Source organism: Sceloporus undulatus, chromosome 6 (genome assembly GCF_019175285.1).
Source record: "Sceloporus undulatus isolate JIND9_A2432 ecotype Alabama chromosome 6, SceUnd_v1.1, whole genome shotgun sequence".
Classification (NCBI taxonomy): Eukaryota; Metazoa; Chordata; class Lepidosauria; order Squamata; family Phrynosomatidae; genus Sceloporus; species Sceloporus undulatus.
Window position 1 is genome coordinate 126,799,231 of NC_056527.1, and position 18,883 is coordinate 126,818,113.

General features: G+C 42.2%; 1 protein-coding gene across 1 annotated transcript; it reads left to right on the plus strand.

The window, feature by feature from the left end:
* The first annotated feature begins 6 nt into the window (after positions 1 to 6).
* LOC121932578 (nodal homolog 2-A-like) lies at positions 7 to 5,642 on the plus strand. Its single transcript, XM_042471336.1, has 3 exons — positions 7 to 21; positions 1,915 to 2,750; positions 4,073 to 5,642. The coding sequence occupies exons 2-3, from the start codon at positions 1,956 to 1,958 to the stop codon at positions 4,223 to 4,225; spliced, it is 948 nt and encodes a 315-aa protein (XP_042327270.1). The 5' UTR covers positions 7 to 21; positions 1,915 to 1,955; the 3' UTR covers positions 4,226 to 5,642.
* The last annotated feature ends 13,241 nt before the right edge of the window (positions 5,643 to 18,883 follow it).

Sequence of the window (18,883 nt, forward strand, 5' to 3'; positions counted from 1 at the left end):
TCCTCAGCCTGGCAGCCAAAGGTAAGACCCAGCCCAGGTCCAGGGTTGCAAAAGAGCAGGAAGGACCAGGCGCTTCATCTGGCAGGTTTAGCCAGAGGACTTTCCCAAGAGGAATGTCAAAGGATGGTTGCTTTCGATGGGTGTTTGTCTTGTCCTTTTAAGTTAAATGTCTTTTAATGGATGCAAATGCATCCATTTCCCTTCCCTTCCCCTCTGGCTTCTTCTTCTAAGGACCAGTTATTAGACTTCTCTGGGCCTTTAGGCTTCTCTGCCTCTGTTTCCCCCTCTTTTAAACTCATTCCCTTCCCTTCCTTTCCCTCTCTTTCTCTTCTTCGAAATACGGATTATGAGGTTGTCGAGTGTCTGTGAATTGTTGCTGCTCCCTGCCTCGATCCGCGGCTGTGTCCGACTCAAGGCCAACCCAGCAGCAGAGGGGTTCCTTGGCAAGATTTCTTGGGGGGAGGTGGCATTGCCTTTCCTTGAGGCTGAGAGAGTGTGACTTGCCTACCCAGTGAGCCTCTTGGCCGAACTGGGAATCGAACCCTGGTCTCCGGAATTGTACTGGTTTGAGTGGTTGGACTGGGACTCTGGAGACCAAGGTTCGACTCCCGCTGGGTTACGTAAGGCATCTACAGTATCTAACTATCTATCTATCTATCTATCTTGTATCTATTTATCGTCTATCTATCTATCTATCTATCTATGTTGTATCTATTTATCATCTGTCTATCTATCTATCTATCTATCTATCTATGTTTTATCTATTTATCATCTATCTATCTATCTATCTATCTATCTTTTTATCATGTATCTATCATCTATCTATCTATCTATGTTGTATCTATTTATCATCTATCTATCTATCTATGTTGTATCTATCTATCTATCTATCTATCTATCTATCATCTATCTATCTATCTATCATCTATCATGTTTATATAATCTATCTATCTATCTAGTATCTATCACCTGTCTTTCTTTCTTTCTTTCTTTCTTTCTTTCTTTCTTTCTTTCTGTGCGGAGGGTGGCCTCCTGCGACGTCTGCGGAGGAGGAACGTTCCCTCCTTCGCCGCCGCTCTCTGCCTGGCGATGCCATCCCCATCCCTCGGGGCTCTTGCCTGGCTTTCTTCACTCGGGGACCAAAGTGGCACTTTATTTGCTAAGTGGAGGAAAGTGGAGGGGAGAAGGAGGGATGGGACCCAGAGTGGAGCCCAAGGGAAGCCAGAGGGGTCTCCCCCCAACAGAAGAGCCCTGGCGGGAGCGCAAGGCCCGACGGAGGGGAGGCCCTGGTCTGCCTTGCCTCCCAGCTTTCGAAGGAGAAACGGAGGCAGGGACAGAAGAAATGGGGTCTGGCCGGCAGGGGACTTTGAAATGATGCACTTGGAAATGGGGAAGGGCAGAGGGATGTTTCGAAGCTTCCATTGCAAGCATTTCATGATGGTAATGGTGATGATGATGATGATGATGATGATGTGATGATGGTGGGATTTCACTTTATCATCATCATCATCATCATCATGAAATGCTTATAGTCGAAGCTTGGAAGCATCCCTCTGCCCTTCCCAGGGATTCCATTATTATTATTATTATTAGTAGTAGTAGTAGTAGTAGTAGTAGTTGTTGTTGTTACTGTTACTGCCATTAGGAAATACTTACAATTGAAGCTTGGAAAGTCCCCCCCCCCCCCCCCCCCTTGTCCTCCCCAGGGGTTCTGGGATGGTAGCTCCAAACAGTAACTCAAATGGGCTACAAGATCTCTCTGCATACTGATTCTACAGACCAACATTGCTTGTAGCTTTCAGTTTTATCTGTCAGCATGCCTAGCACCAGTACCTAAACCTTGAGTATCCTTCACTCAATGCATTATTGCATTATTCCATCCATTGCCACTGACTTCCATTTGCTCTCTTTCAGATTTCTTCCAGCACAGGAACCACTGGGTCTTCTCTTTCGACATGACCTCCATTTCCAGCAGCTCTGACGTGAGGCTGGCTGAGCTCCGGGTCCACCTGCTGTCCTTCTCCCATGCTGACAATGTCACTGTGAGCATCTACCACAGCCATGATGGCGCATGCCACAGGAACTGGACCTGTAAGGACAAACTCTTCCTTGGCTCTTTCACCAGCAGCTCCTCTGTCAGCGATTCCTCTTGGAAAGTCTTCAATGTCACCAACTTGCTCCGCTTCTGGCTCCATCAAGGTTTGCCATCAGGCAAGGACACTCTTGAAGTCCTGGAGCAGGAGTGGATGGAGGAACATCTCACGAAGTGCAACGATGGAGGAGAAGCCAGTGAGTTCCAGAACGAAAGCTGTGGCCAGAGCAACTCCAGAGAAGCTCAGCAAGCAGTGACTCATAATGTGATGGATAGAGTCCTCCTGGTTGTCTTCTCCAAAGATAAAGAGCTGATGGAGCCCTCTCGGGGCCCAAGTCTCATCCGGACGGTGGAGATGTCTAAGCACATTATATTAGACAAATCATCCAAGGAGGCTGGAGGCCGTCACCGTCACCGTCACCGGAGGAATAGGAAGCAATTGCAAAGGATTAAGGAGAGCAACAACACCCACACTTCCAACTCTGGGGAAGAAGGTCGGCCTTTATGCAAGAGAGTTGATATGATGGTGGACTTTGAGAAGACTGGCTTTGGAAAATGGATCCTGCACCCCAAGAAGTACAATGCGTACCGGTGTGAAGGGGAATGCCCAACGCCGGTGGATGAGACCTTTAAGCCAACAAACCATGCATATATGCAGGTAAGTGTGAACCACATCCTGAAGTTCTTTGTGGATATCTTGTGACAGGTGACAAGGTCATTTATACATAACCAAAAAGGGGGAAATGCATCACACACAAGCATGCATAAAATGGCAGATGAATTTGCATTAAGTTTGCATGTGCTGTTTTAGAAGTACACCTTCATCATTTGCTTTCCAAGAGCTTATTGTCTACTGACATTAAAAACCAAGAGAGTATTCCGTCTGTTGATTTAAAATCTGTTTGGAAATAAATGCTACCATTTCAATAGATGGGAAAGACTTTAACCGGGTGAACTGTATATCTGTCTAGTTCACTGTCCAAGGTTCTCATTATGAGCCGCCATGAATCTCATTTTGGGAGAAAGGTGGGATCTAAATCAAATAAATCAATCAAATAAATAAACGATGGCCAACTTCTAGGCCTCTGCTGTCTCAACGTCTTATGGTTATTTATGTGCAAACATGGATAAGATAGGCCTTCAGAAAAAGGACACCTTTTAAAATAAGTCTGCCTTCTGCCAACTGTTCAAGTAAAGGAGTCCTCTGTAAAACAGATGTCTATCTGCACTTCATGGTTGCCCCAGTTTGATACCAGTTGACACCATTCTATGGAATTCTACTTTGGTGGGATACTTAGACTTCTCTACTAGAGAGCTCTAGTCTACTTCCATAACCTGCAGCACTAGCAGGGAATTCTAAGTTCCACAGCAAACTATAAACTCCCATATTCCAGAAGATCGAACCATGACAGTCGAACTGCTATAGTTGTTTAATTCAGGTCTTCTCTAACATACATGGTCACCCTAAGCATAAGAAAGAAAGGAGTTTTCAACAACTGGGCATTTGATGCTACATTCTCAGTTACAAACGGTGTGTTTGGCCGCTTCCTGGTCTTAGGGCCATTTGACAAAATGAGGCGGCTGCTTCAGGCAGCAGACTGTAGGTTATGAAAAGGCAATAAATCACTGGTTCTAGCCTTTGTTAGCATGTTCGTTTTTTTACTGCCAGAGATATGGAAAGGTGTTATACCAAAGTAACTTGCATGACTTTAATACTTAGGTTGCTTCAGTTGGCAAAAACATGCCAACTGTCTCCATGGCCCAAAAGCATCTGTGGAAGTAGACTGTTGTCTACGAAAGCTCATGCTGCCAATTTCTTTCTTTCAGTTAGTCTCGAAGGAAGATATCTCAACATGTGCAGTCGCCATGGTTGATGGTGGTGGTGGGAATGAGACACGATGCTTCCAAGGTCTCACTTAGCCAGGCTATGCCAGTTTTTGTGTATAATGCTTCCCCCTTTTCTTTCTTATCCCTTCACAGAGCTTGCTGAAGTTTTACCATCCCAGCCGAGTGCCTTGTCCATCCTGCGTGCCGGTCAAACTGAGCCCTCTCTCCATGCTTTACTATGAGGAAAGTGGGGTGAAGGTCCGTCACCATGAGGACATGATCATTGATGAATGTGGCTGCAACTGACATCTATGGACTGGCTTGGCTGGTTAAGGGGCTTCTAGCAACCGGCTCCACAAGATCGGAACTATCTTTTCTTTTGGAACAGAAACCCTTCAACATAAGGAGAAAGAATTTTTTTCATCAGATAGAGATCAAGCTATGTCATGGCCACATAATAGAAGATAGAGTAAGGAAGAGGGACATAACTTTCTTCTGGGGTTTTGAAGCCAAAGTTGTGTTGCGGGACACAAGATTCTTATGGGGCTGAGCCTGCTGTGAAGAGGATCATCCCAAAAACATGGTCCCCAGAGCTGGCTCTAGGTTTCAGGGTTGGGAGAGGTTGCAGCATTGCTTCTATACACTGTCATTTTAATTTCCCTACAATGTTCCTGAGTAATGTGGGAGATTAAAATCATAAGCCTAAGCCAGCTTCCCATTGCAAATTTGGTTGAAGGGTGGCACTACCAGAGCAGAAATCTGTTGCCAGTCCTGCTGCGGATCTCAATTGACTGGCAGTAGATCCAAGGTGAACAAGATATACTTTGAGAAAGTTACTTTGGAACTACAATTCCCTTTAGGCTACTTTTTGCAGCTCCAGGAATTTTAGTTTAATCAAGTAACTTTCCCAAACTCTGGGACAAGAGAAAATATCTTTTCATGCTTAGAGCTGGGGAAAGTTTTTCCTTGGGTAACTATACCTCCCAGAATCCTCCTGGCCACCATGGAAGGATTTTGACAGTTGTAGTTTTAAAAACCAACTTTCCCAAACTCTGCACACAGTTTGTCGAACTCTGTGTCCCAGATGCAGATGATGGCAAATGGCACTGACAGTTTTAAGCAAGCTGTTAGATTTACTGATGAATATGAGGCCTATTGATGGTTGTTGGCTATGACAGATGTACAGGAATTCCAAATTCTGGAGCCAATCTCCTTTGAATAGCAGTTGCTGGGAGGGAAATAACATGGAATGGCTGTGGCCGATTCATCAGACATCTTATGTTCTTAGAGGTGCAAAACTGTTGGAGAGATTCACATAATTGTCTTGAACATGTTGGAACTCAGAAGGCGTTCTTCTAAAAACCCTTCAAGTTTCATTTAGGGTGGTGTTACTGACACTTGGAGAAATGTGTGGTGGATATTATCCTAAGACCATCCTATTGTGTGTTTACTAAGAAGCACAGTTTGGGGAAATTACATTTGGGGCTATAGCTCTCAGGAATTCTCAGTCAATATTGGCCAGTGGCCATGCTACAGTAGGCCTATTGAATCAATGGGAAGTTTGCAAGTCAATGATTCAGTTGACCTATTGGCTCTACTGTTGTTGTAACAACTGGATTTAGGTCATTCCAAGCAGCCACAGTGGCATTTGTAACAAAACGTGTAGTAACAAATGACTTTGAATTATACAACTGTCATTGATGTCTTTAATAAATGCAGTACAAAAACCAAAATGATGGTGATGGTGTGTGCGTGTTTTTTAAATCCCAGTTGCCACTGAACTCATCTGAATGTGGAGGATGTTGCTTTAATGTTCTCATGTCAACAAAAAAAATTTTTGAACTTAAAAAAATTACATTGGCAATACCTTCCATAACAACATCTTCCTTTGTAACAGTCAGTCCTTTTCTTTAAAAGTCCCAAGCATATTTTATAATAAACCAAGGGGTTGTCCTCTCCTCATATTCTTGGCAGGGAGTCTGGATCGGTAAAATTAGCTCTCAAAGGTGCTGCAAGATCCCTTTGCATAAGGATCATTAGTGTTAGGAAATGAGTTGATATTGCAACGTTTTGCTGCAGCTCACACTTATACTCTAAAGTCACAGATGGAAATAGGAATAGGACATCCTCCTGACACCTCCATTAACTTTTCAAAGACCACTGCTCAAATCCCTGTTATGCACTACTGCAGAGTATACTTATCTGGTTTACTTGATTTTAGCAGATAGGAAATGATAGTGTTTGTTTTTCTGCTCCGGCATTTATTATCTAAAAACAAAATAGGGCATTAAAGGTAAAAATATACTTCCACACTCTTAGGACATGAGCCAGCAGACTTTGTGCTGCCTAGTGTCTTAAGGTTCATCCACATTAATGTTAATGTGCACGCATTTATGTGCACCCTACAGACAGGATATGTCCACTTCTCAGTCTCTTTCACACCGTGCAGTGATCATACTTTGAAGGCATTGTGACTGTCATGGCTGCAGCTTATAGCATCCTGAGATTTGTAGTTAAATGAACACTAAAACTCTCTGGAAGAAAACGATAAATTCCCCATGAAACTATGAATCCCAGAATTCCATAGGATGGAGCCATGGCAGCTCAGATGGTACCAAAGTGCTGTCAGCACATAGTCGGAAAGAGCAGGTCCTGGAAGAAGGCTGTGTGAATGTAGACTGGTCCCTTGTGTGTCTGTTGACTTATGGCAGCCCCATGAATTTCATAGGGTTTTCTTAGGTAAGGAGTACTCAGAAGGGCTTTTTTCAGTTCCTTGCTATAAAATATAGCCTACAACACCATTGCCAAAAAAGAGGGCAGAAGCAGAGGCAGGTTCCTTTAAAAAGCCTATGTGCTAATTCATATTGATAGCTAAACGTTTAAATATTTATAATTATTATAAATAATTATTGATGAGCAACTTTAAGGCTTCAGTTTTCCTTTCTGACAGTTCTACACTTTTAAGCCAGACTTGGAGAGGAGGGACAGGCTTTTGATCAGACAAATGTCCTCTGTAAAGTAGGGCTTGTGCCCATCGGAGGAAGGGACCCCACAGAAGGACAACACTATTTGTGACACTCTACCAGATTTTAAGAGGCATCCTCTCCAGGGCCAAAATAGAGATAGGTTTTTATAGTGGATAGGTAACAAACAAATGCAAAATTAGGCACTCTGGGCAATAGGAACACCTGATGTTTACGTTTCCTTGTTTATTAGCCTGGCCAAATCCCCAAAGTTGAAGGAAGTGTATATTTTTCTTTCCTGTCTATCCCACTTCAGTGTCTAGTCTAGATTGCAAGCCCCTGACTGTGGTTTGGATCGTGGCATTTGATCTTAAGTCTGGTGTGTGTGTGTACTGAGTGTTTGTGTAGTCAGAAGGAAACCCTTGCTTTCCCCAGGGAGTCTTGCTGTCATCCTGGGAAGTGGGAATCCAGACACCCATGCCTCAGCTCTGCGAAATGAGTGCGCATGGTGATCATTCATGCTCATAAACAGCTAATTGTCCTGGTGAGAGGCAAGAAAGTTGAGTCAAGGGTCAGCTCTACAGACAGGGCTGTCCTTTCAAGGCCTCTCAGGAATAAGTTTCTCCACTTGGCAAAGTCCTATGAATGAACCTCCTGTCTTGCCAGATGGATTGGCATCTTATCCACTCTGCATTTGTTTTGCTTTTCAATGCATGGAATGTGAAATACTACATTCCTAAATACAAAATTCTAGTCCATAACAATGTGAACAAACATTTCCGCATTCTAGAACATAACCAAGAGACCCTGCTGCATGATGTATCTATTCTAAGATAGTCTCTTGCTTGTATTGAATTTGGTAGCTCCACCATTATGGCAATTTCCTGGATCCTAAACAACAACAACAACAACAACAACAACAACAACAACATTCTGATAGAGAATGTGAGATTTTACATTTCCAGTGTGAAACAATAGTGATTGGCTGTAGTTAGCAAATTAATAATCACTTTTTGATCAGAGTCATCTATACAATCTAGCCTTTCTATAACGGAGAAGAATCCAAAGTGGATCCATTGGTGACTCCTGTGACCTACTGAGCATAGACATGCAACCAAATTTCAATATGACTTTTACTGGTAGTGTCTCAGCAGTTCTTCCCTACTATAAAGAGACAAATAATTTATGAATTTGCCTTAGTCCATTCACCAAGTTGTCTATTTGTTCCTGCTCCCACGTCATGCCTGTGCTTCCTGAGCTGATATCTATCAAACCATAGTATTTTTCTCCCAGGTTTGCCATCATCTTTGGATGCTTTTGAAGTTTCCACAATAGCTTCTGCATGCTTGTGCTGCTACACATTTTCATTCCAATGTATAATGTGCTTAATTCTCCACTTTTTGTGGGGTTTGACCAAATATTCCCCCCCTCCCACCAAATACATTCAGGAGGTGGAGAATTAAGCACATTATATATTGGAATGGAAACAAAACAAAACAACAACAACAACAAACAAACCTGGAAGTTCATCACTTGTGACCATTTTACTTCATTCCTAAAGATTCAGTAGTAAAGGGGGAGAATACAGTGGTCCCTCCACATTTGTTGGAGTTAGGAGAAAAGGACCTCTGTGAATGTAGAAAAACCACAAATAAAAACACACTATTCTTTTTACCTCTCCAGGTCCTCCAGTGGAACTCTATGGCCAACATCTGTCAGAGGTTGATCACAGAATCATGCTGAAGGATCTACAAATTCCTAGAGAGGTGTTTTCTCCAGGACCATCTAGCTTCTCTAGAACAATGCTATGGTCAACTTCCAGCAGAATTGTGCTGGAGGACTTAAAGATTCCTAGAGAGAACGTATTACTCAAAACTGCAAACAATCAAATCTGCAAAGGTCAAAGCCGCAAATGTGGAGGGCCAACTGTAGATGTCTTGTGAACCAATGTGTACATGTAATAAACAGTGGAGTTTCTGCTATTAGCCATTGAGCTTACCCTCTACATTTATTTATTGGATATAGGTTTGCACTAAGTAGACTTATGCTTATGCTAAGCAGATGGATACTATTTTGGGAGGCAGGGCATTGCTTTCCCACAGATTCACCAGTTTCACAGGGTCCATTACGTTCAATCCACATCCGTCTCTGCAGATAAACAAAGCATGTCTGGTTCTTACCCCCTCGGCCTGCCTCAGAGCGGTGGAGGGGAGCACTGGCGGCATATTCAGACAGCATTTCACACCATTCACCTCCAGTAATTAAGGAGCAACTAGAAGCTCATTTGCAAGCATGGTTGCTCAGAATGGTTTCCCAGAAAGGAATAACCCCACCATGAGTTATCTTCTAAGGGAAACAAGTGATGGAGGTGTGAGTTTGTGTGACGGTTTCTTCATCATTTCAAAAAAATGCAATGGAAATTTGGGCGCCACCTGACTTGTCAGCACAGTCTTGCCCAGAAGGCCACAGCACACTCGACCTCTCCGGCCTATGCTTCCTACACATAGGGAAAGACACTTGGTTCCTTTCATCAAAACATGCCCATTCCACATAGTACCAACCAGACATGTCTTCAGAGACTTAGAGGTGATGGATCTGAAAGATCGTAGCTCATGGCTCAAAGACATGCACTACATTTCAAAGACCCCCGATTCAATTCTCCTCATCTCCAGTTACTCCTGCCTGAAATCCTGAAGCAGTACAGCCCTGAATGTACTCTCTTCATAAGAAATGTCAGCTTTCTTAGAGATGAGCCATCTGCTTTATAGAACGCACTCCTTCTGGAGCCTGCTCATATCTCTCTCTTGCTTTTGGGTGGTCCTGGTTTTGCAGGATTGGCCTTGCCATCAGGCAGTGACAGACATACAACTGCTTCAAGTGCCAAATGCTGAAAGCAACTGGGGCAGTCCTTCCAACTGGCCATTCCTCTTTCTTGGAGAAGAAATGTGTGAGCATTCAGCACCCTGTCCTGAATGTGGCAAAACGCCATCTCTCATTGTCAGTGCTGAAGGACATTTCAGATGCTTACTTACTTTACTGGCATCTGAAACTATGCTCTGGAAATATTACTGTTTTCCCCTAAAGAGTTGATTTGTTCCAAAGATTCCTTATAGGTCATTTCAGTCTCCACAGACTCCATGGAGCATAGGTATGTACTGGAAAACCATGGCCCCATCTGCACTGCAGAAATAATGCAGTTTGATGCTGCCTTGACTGCCTTGACTGAGTGCAATGGAATACTAGGATTTGTAGTTTGTTGTGGCACCAGAGCTCTCTGACAGAGAAGGCTGACAAAACTACAAATCCAGGAATTGCACAGCAATGAGCCGTGCAGTTAAAGCAGTGTTAAACTGCATTATTTCTGCAGTGCAGATGCAACCCATTTATGTGTTATAGCATAGGACAAGGTTAAGTAGCCTTGCTCTTATTCACTCCCCATCTCGGTAGTTTGTGATACCTTTATAGCACAAGGCCCTTTAAGCAGGTTGGTTAAGGCAAAGATACTTGCTTGTATTCTTGCCATGACTCCAGTTTTTCTGTCTCCTTCCCATGGTTTATGACATATAAGATGCTACTATTGCATGACTGATTTCTTTTAATTGGAAAACAGAGATTCAAACCCTGGTTTCCTAGTGTCCAAGTCCAACATTCAAATCACTGCACCACACTGTCTCCATAGGACATAAATGTAACAAAGATACACCTTAATCTATAAACCAGGTAACAGGCTACAGCCATGCTAGTTTTGGTAAAGATGTTCCAAAGCTGCACAGGGACTTTAGCTTTAACATGTTTGATGTGCTGATGATTTGGATCAGAGACATTTTGCATTTCAATGCACTCGAGTGCCATCACTCTCACTTGAAAAGGAAGATGTGCTAAGCTACTAAGGCTACTAACTTATGCAAAGCCAAAGTACACACCTGCTTTCAAATGCATTTGGGGTCTTTGGGCCTCCGGGTAGAGAAAGGAATGTTTGCCAAACCTGGCACATCATTGAGCAATATCTTTTCTCCCTCAAGGGTAGTTTCACCATGTTATTCCTTTCATACTTTGCAATCTCACTTTTCCTGAAAGCATTGGTGCATGTGGGGGGTGGGATTCTGAATAGAGAAAACCCATGAATAAAGAGGAACACATTTTTCACAGCTTAAAAAAGTGATATAGTGAAGTGGAACCTTCAAAATACCAAGACAGCACTGTCACTAGTGTGCAGATTGAGGGAAATGATAGGGTTTGTAGTCCAAAAAAAGGTAGCATTGCCTGGCTTTCAAAACAGCAATAAGGGACAGTCAAAATTCATGACATGCAGATTTAACAATCAGAAAGGAGCTATTATCAAGCTTGCATTCTGCCTAAATTCCAAGTGAAAGTACTGGTTAACCTAGCCATATATTTCTCTGTAAAATTAACTTATTGTTCCACATTCATACATTTATTGTGTGTAAATTGGATGTTATTGTTGTTTTGTGGCTATTTTACAGTTGTAATCTTGCCTCAAGCCATTAGGAGAGGCGGGAAAATATAAATAAAATTCATCATCATCATCATCATCATCATCATCATCATCATCATCATCATCATCATCATCATCATCATCTATTACACGATGGTCACACTTCTGTCTTTTTGAAGGGCCCAGACTCCAAAATATGGGCTTTGGCGGGCATCTGGTTCCACATACAAAAAGGGAAAGCTTTCCAATCCTCAAATAAAGGCATCCCTTATAATAAGAGACACTTACCAGCTTTGTAACGAATAGGTTTTCGAGCCCCCAAATAAGGGACATCCTTTCAAAAAGTTATTTTTCCATGCTGAGGATTTTACAAAACGAAGTGGGATGTTTGGGGAATTCACAGGAAAGCTAATTCGTCAAAAAGTGGGTAATTGAGACTTGAAGCTCTTCTGTTCTGTTGCAGGTGTTAATTGAACAACACCAGTCTAAGAGGATTGTGTTATCACCAATGACTATTGCTGTGAATGGTCTCTGGGGTTATAATTTGTATATGTGCCTGCTTTATTTGACACAAAATAAAACCTTTATTTATATCCCGCTTCTTTGAAAATGCAACTGGAGTGGCTTACATAAAATTCCAACAATATCTTAACTATAACCCACATATCCCTCCTTTCAAGGTTGAATGGAGGGCAGTTTAAATGCATGTGAAGAAATACACTCTTTTGTCCACGTGCTGTTGTTGTGTGTCTTCAAGTCATTTCTGACTTATGGTGACCGTAAGGCAAACCTATCATGGGTTTTTCTTGGAAAGATTTGTTCAGAGGAGGTTTGCCATTGCCTTCCTCTGAGGCTGAGAGCATGTGATTTACCTAAGTTCACCCAGTAGGTTTGATGGCTGAACCAGAAATCTCCAGAGTTGTAGTCCAATGCTCAAACCACCACACATATATCACATTAAATCAGTCTTTAAAATGCTGCAAGACTACATAAAATCCATAGGATTTGAAGACCTTCATAGAGTTTGCTTCTTTTCATCTTCTGAATGGGAGCTCTTCAGGTTTATGATGGTCACATTTAAATCAAACAGATATGCATTTCCCACAATTGACATTGATCTGGCTCTATAATTTACACATCCAAACTCTTTCAATAGTGAGCTGCTTCTTAGCTAGCTTACTCTAATTGCCCCATAAGCTGATTCATGATCTACTAAGGACTGTGATCAGTAACTTTCCCTCCCACTGCATTAGTCTGTCATCTTCCAGCCACACAGTGTACCCCAACCCTCTCTGCAACATGAGCAGGTAGTGAAGTATTGTCTACAGGAGAGGACAGGGCAATCTGCTTCAGCCAGTCCAGTTGCACCCATGTAAATCTGGATCTCCTTCATTGTTTATCACAGCACAGTTTATATCGTCACAGCTTAAGTAATTTGCATTGTGTTGTTTCAATTGATCAAACCAATAGCCTCAATTACATCACAGGTGAGTGGAAGCATTTGGATTTAAGCCGATGGGTCCCATTGAACTTCAAAAATTCACTTTAGGCTAGTTTGTGGATTAGTTTGAGAAAAGACCCCTTTGATCAGCCAATCCACACTCCAGTCCTTCAAGAGCAATTGCCTCCCAATACAAACAATAATAAAATGGGGAAAGGGTGTTTTTGATTAGACCAAATAAAGCCACTAAGGAAATGCTTTTGGATCCATCAATGTAAATAAGTCGCCAGTTTTCATCAGGCTGAATGTTTAGGAAGCAAACAAAGAGGTGGACGATAAATAAGTTGGAATCTCTGAATATAATGGTGAGGCAGTTTTTGAACAGTATAGACCTTGCATATTTTGGAAGATGTCTCCCCTTATGGTTCCATACCTCATGATGAGGCAAATAGGACTCTAGGGACATCTTCTTTAAGAAGAATAAAACCGATGTGATGGGCTATCACAGTAAGCCTTTTTCTGCGGTCTTAAAATGTCCCCATTATTTTATGCTGATGATGTCAAAGCAGCTTTCCTCTTCGCCAAGCTCTTACAAGATGCTTTTGATTTGGAGGCTATTGACTTTTTAGATGTTTTAATTTCTTCACTGTTAGGTGAACGTACCAAGCTTTTACTTACTAGAAAGCCTGGCAAACATTTCACTGATGAGTTGAGATTTCTTCAATAGTATTTTGGACGGATGCTCACTAAGATACAAGCGCTTGTGGTTAGATACCACAAGAGAGGGCAAGGTTCCTTGTCTTTTAATAGCTGTGTAGCCAGACAAGAGAGGGTGCCAGCAAGGGGAGGTAGCTTGTGTGACCAACTGCACTTGCTGAATTGCCCTCTTGTGTGTGTGTTGGGTGCCTTCAAGTCATTTCTGACTTATGGTGACCCTAAGGCAAACCTATTGTGGGGTTTTATTGGCAAGATTTTTTCAGAGGAGGTTCCATTCAGCAGCCTTCTCCAAGCCAAATTTTTGCAGATTGACTGAGCTGCATATTACTCCGGAATCTCATAGTAACAGAAGCCTTATAAAATTCCTATATAAATCAAAGTAAGTCAGAAAAGGAAAGGAAAAGGGAAGGAAAGAGCCTTTGTCTGGTTAGTAGAGGTAATGACTGTCTATACTGGCTTCACAAAGACGTAAGGCTGGCTCCTTTCTTGCTGAGCTTCCAGTAAATGGACCAAACTATATGATTCTGTCTGGTGTTTAGTTTTTAAAATTATTTTTTAAAATGGTTTTTAATGTTTTTATAGATTTTACTCCACATCACTTGGGAGGCCTTCACGGGCTGAAAAGTAATAAATACTTATAATTGAAATAAAAAACAGAAATAACTAAGTAAACAAGTATTTCGTAACAAAAAGGAGCCATCATGTACTTGACTGATGGATTTTAGTATTTTAGATTACTGCATTTTAACCTACTGACATAAAATCTGCATACAAGCAGTTCAAAAGTGACTGCTAAACCCTATAACTTTGCCCTACACTTTATCCTACAGTCTGACAGACATCCAAGTGTTAAGTTGTCAAATCTCTTCCATTTGACCCCTCTGCCATCCAAAATGCAAGACACCTACGTATTTTAAAGAGAGAACACACAAGAGTGGTCACTCCTGTAGGAACTTAGTAGAGCTGGCATTTTTGCCAGTTGTTCTTTATGTTAAGAGCATATTAGCATTTTCAATTTCACTTGCTAACTAAGACAATTACAGATTGTCATGACAAGTTTTCTACAGGAGGATTGGTGGGTGGTCCTGCCGCAGCAAAAGAAACTAAGGGCCTGAACAGACAGGCCAAAATAAAGCTGTTTCGGGTCACTTTGGAGGTATGCTGTTTAAATGACACATGCATCTTAAGAGGCCAGAAGCTGCGCCAAAGCTGCGCTCCAGTCCTTAATCCTGGAGTGTGGCTTTGCCATGGCTTCCGGCCTCTTAGGACACATGCATCATTTAAATAGCATACCTCCAAAGTGACCCGAAGCAGTTTTATTTTGGCCTGTCTGTTCAGGCCCTAAGAGTCTTTTAGCCCCTTAAGTACTATTAAAAATTGCTTGCAAATCCAATGGGAATTCCTAAGTGGACCCACAGAACTCACTGAGTGATCTTAAGGCATGTTACACTCCTGGGCTCTTAAACCAAGCATGAGGCATCTTTTTCATCCTAGGAACTAAATTCCAATTTAATTGTTCAATCCTTAAAGCTTCTTATCAAAGTGGATTTGGTTTGGTTTGGGGCCCCCATTTGTTCTACCAAGCTTGGCAAATAATGAGGGACTGTGGAAAATAATAAACCTGGAACATCTGGAGGTGTGCTTAGTTGTATCTGAGTGCATGAATGTCACTAGCCACTATTGGGCAGTTGGTACAACAGTTTTCCTTCGCGAAAGTTGAAGCACGTAGAATGTTTTCTTTCTTCATTTTATTTTTAAAGTACAGTGAAGAATGTGAACAGAAGATCCGCACAAACATGTATGTAGCCCTCCTAAAGACGAAAAATAAAAAATAGCCCAAGCTACCCACCTCTCCATAGCATTTTAAGAACTTTTTAAAAAAAGGTTTTGAACACCCACCTTTGTTTGCACAATTTATAATGGAGATTACTTTTTTTGAAAGGAAAGAGTGAAGCGGACCAGAATCCGCTCATGTGAGCTGTCAGTTTTCACCAGATCGAGGGATACAGCACCAGACAAAATAGACACAGAGAGAAAACAGGAGAAATGAGCCAACAAGCAGTTTCCTGTTATGACCAGATTCACTCCCCTCCCGCTACATTTGTACTGTTATCAAGCTATTGTTGTTGGAGTGGCGCTACAGTTATGGACAGAAAAGCTAAAGCTTAAGACAGAAAACCGTTGTGTTGGTTTATAGATGTGGCTCTGCAAATCATCACTTTGCCATTTGCGAGCGAATCGGAAAAACCTTTGCGCATGAAAAGGAGACATGCATAAAAAGAGAGACCCACTACTATATTAATCCCCCAGATCCAGCATGATTTTATTGTTTCTCTCCTTGCAGCCAGTTCCCCCTGTTTGGGAGTACTGATGTTAGTAAACAAGGCACAAGAATCAAGGAATAGACTTTAGACAGAGCATCCCACCTCTCTCATTCCAATGCTCATCACTGGCAGCCTTTCCATCACATAAACAATCTGCCAGAGTTTTCCATTCATAGGTAACAGGAAGCCTCCTTCTTGTCCTCCCAATAAAAAAACAAAAAGATAATGGACCTTCCATCCTGAAAAGATTCGTGAAGCGTAGGCTAGTCTTCAAGCCTCACTAATTCTGGAAAGACTCCTGATTTCTTGTCTTCACTGGAAAAAAATCCACAAGTACTCTCAGGGTATAGGCTTCAGATATCCATGTCAAACTGGGCTTCCTCGCCTGTGGAAGATAAAGTTATCAATGAAATTGAGGTCTTGATGAGGCTCAAGCAAAAAGTATCACTGCTCAAGTCATGGCATTCCTTAGGACTAGCGATGGGCAAAATCTGAATGGAAGCATCCCATTTTAAAAAGTCCCTTCCCCTCTTAAAATGCCACTCAAAGCCTTTATTTCCTGTTTGAGGGGGAAAAAGTCACACTATACACTTCCACTTTAGTTCCTGGTGAAATAAAAGGCCTTTCATGCACCGAAAACATATCTGGAAGCGGGCACATGTTAAAATTAGCTCCTTCTCATGCTATAAAGGGACATAAGGGTGTTTATTTTTATAAAAAGAGTTTTAAAAAATCAAAAAATGGGGATGTAGCCTTCTGTGGTCCTTCGAAGGTCAACATGGCTCCTCCATCTGATAGTTTCACAGCCTCTCTGTGCCAGAAGGCTTTATGTACTTTTAAAGGGAGAACATGTAGAAAGGCTGTCAGCCATAATCTTTCACTGATTCAGCCCAACTTTGAACAAACAGATGACATAACTACTTTTGATAGTGGTGGGTAAAGCGGCAGAACCAGGCTGTAATCTTTCAAAAGCTGTTTCCGTGTTGCCTGTGTACCAACTGAGAACAAAATGTGCTCTCAAAGGTGACAGGTTCCAGCAATGCTTTATTATTGTAAGGCAGATAAAGAAGCAACCAAGCAAGACGCCTAAGCTGTGGTTTCTAGGCAGCTTCACCAGTTCCACCTTGCCTCATTCTTTTACAACCACAAGCCATATGCAAGGCTTCTAGGGCCTTGTTTTGGTTAGATTCCCCCCAAATATTTTAGAACTAAGGTACCACTTTGATCTTTAATTTCCTATAACTGACTGAAGCACCTGGCATAGTGACACTCTGGAGCACTACAGGAAATTTAAAAGGGCAGTAAAGAGAGTTGCAGACACAGCAACACAATATGGAGAGGCAGATGTCCATACAGGTGGCACTGGTGGATGCTGGCAGTGACTCTGGGATGTTGGCAGTCATTTTAGGATGCCAAATGCTGGCATCCCACTTGGGTATCGATGGTGTTTGATTACTTCCAAGTGGACATCAGGGACATGAGTTTTCCAGAGGTCCAAGTGCTTCTGGATAAAAGCTCTCTAATCTGCAATATAGAAGAAAGTAACTTTGCAGGCAGACATAGACAGGCACTTACCTAAGCCTAGTTTTTCCTCATCAGCATGGATGAGACTGGTCTCAGTCCTGACCTCATCCACGTTTGGACATGTAACTCCTGGAATGTCTGGAAGATCACAAGGTGGTGTTTTGGCAACTGGAGAATTACGGCACTCCATTAAAAATTTACGGTCATAAATAATGCGTGTACCTAGAAAGGAAAGATTATAATAAATCACTGCTTTCATCTGAAGCCTTTTGCTTTATAAGTGATGGATGTGGATATCTTAAAGCAAATATCTGGAGGACATCATGCGGGGAAAGACTCAAATAATGCCAAGTATGCTACTGATGCAATAATGCCACTGATGCAATCGACAGAGCTGCGAGGAAGAGTCCTGTTCTTTTCCACACAAATGGAAAACAGATTGTTTAAAAAAAATTACACAAAGCATGAGGAAAGTCTTTCTGATACACCATACTGAGGAACCTGAGCTACCCTATTTTCCAATTTACTGTCAGCATTTCAAAACAGGCCAGTCTCCACAGACCAAGGGGGCCGGAGCCTGGGACTGAACTGGCCAAGTCAACAGTTCAGGCCAACGCCTAACATTAAACAGCACTTAATCACAGTTTGCAGAGACAACAAGCCTTGCCGCCTTTTACAGCAGCCAACTATTGGAACGCTCACAAAACATCACCAGTTTTCCTAGAAGTGTTCTCAGTGTACCAGTTATTACAGGGACATTTCATAACAGGTTCAATAGAGGACTGCAGCTCTGGCTTTACATCTATAGAGACAAATGCCTTAATAAAACAGCTTCAGATCAAAAGACAGCAGCTTTTCCCTTTTATCTATTGGGTTGGGACAATTCTGAAGTCGCTTTTCCAGTGCTCAGTATACATCCCGCCTCACTCAATCCAATGAATTTCTGATCTTTGGGCACACACAGTAAAAATTTGGCCTGCTTTTAAAACTCTCCCCAACACTATGCATTGCATATCTTTTGTGTATGTTGTACAATGATTCCCAAACTCTGGCCTTCCAAGTGTTTTGGACTTCAGTTGCCAGAATAATACTAATACTGTACCATTGGTCAAGATGGCTGAGGTTTCTGGGATCAGTTCACCCTAAGTCTGAAAAGAAACAGAACAGCAAACCCCACCAAGTCCTACTCTGTCATTCTACTGTGACATGTAGGTGAATGTGTCTCCTGAAGCTTATGCCAACACAGTGCAAGATTTGGCATATTGAGGATGGAGCAGATTTGGCATATTGAGGAATGAAACAGGTTTTCTCCATAACTTCTGGAGCGTGTCCAAAGGAGGGGGACTAAAATGGTGAAGGGTCTGGAAACCATGCCCTATGAGGAATGCCTTAGGAAGCTGGGTATGTTTAGCCTGGAGAAAAGAAGGTTAAGATGTGATATGATAGCCCTGTTTAAATATTTGAAGGGATGTCATATTGAGGAGGGAGCAAGCTTGTTTTCTGCTACTCCAGAGACTAGGACCTGGAGCAATGGATGCA

What these genes read in the sequence shown, in the direction of transcription:
- LOC121932578 (XM_042471336.1), top strand. Translation starts at nt 1,956, where the DNA reads ATGACCTCCATTTCCAGCAGCTCTGACGTGAGGCTGGCTGAGCTCCGG. An exon ending in CAAACCATGCATATATGCAG is followed by an intron (nt 2,751 to 4,072) that starts GTAAGTGTGAAC and finishes ATCCCTTCACAG; the next exon opens with AGCTTGCTGAAGTTTTACCA.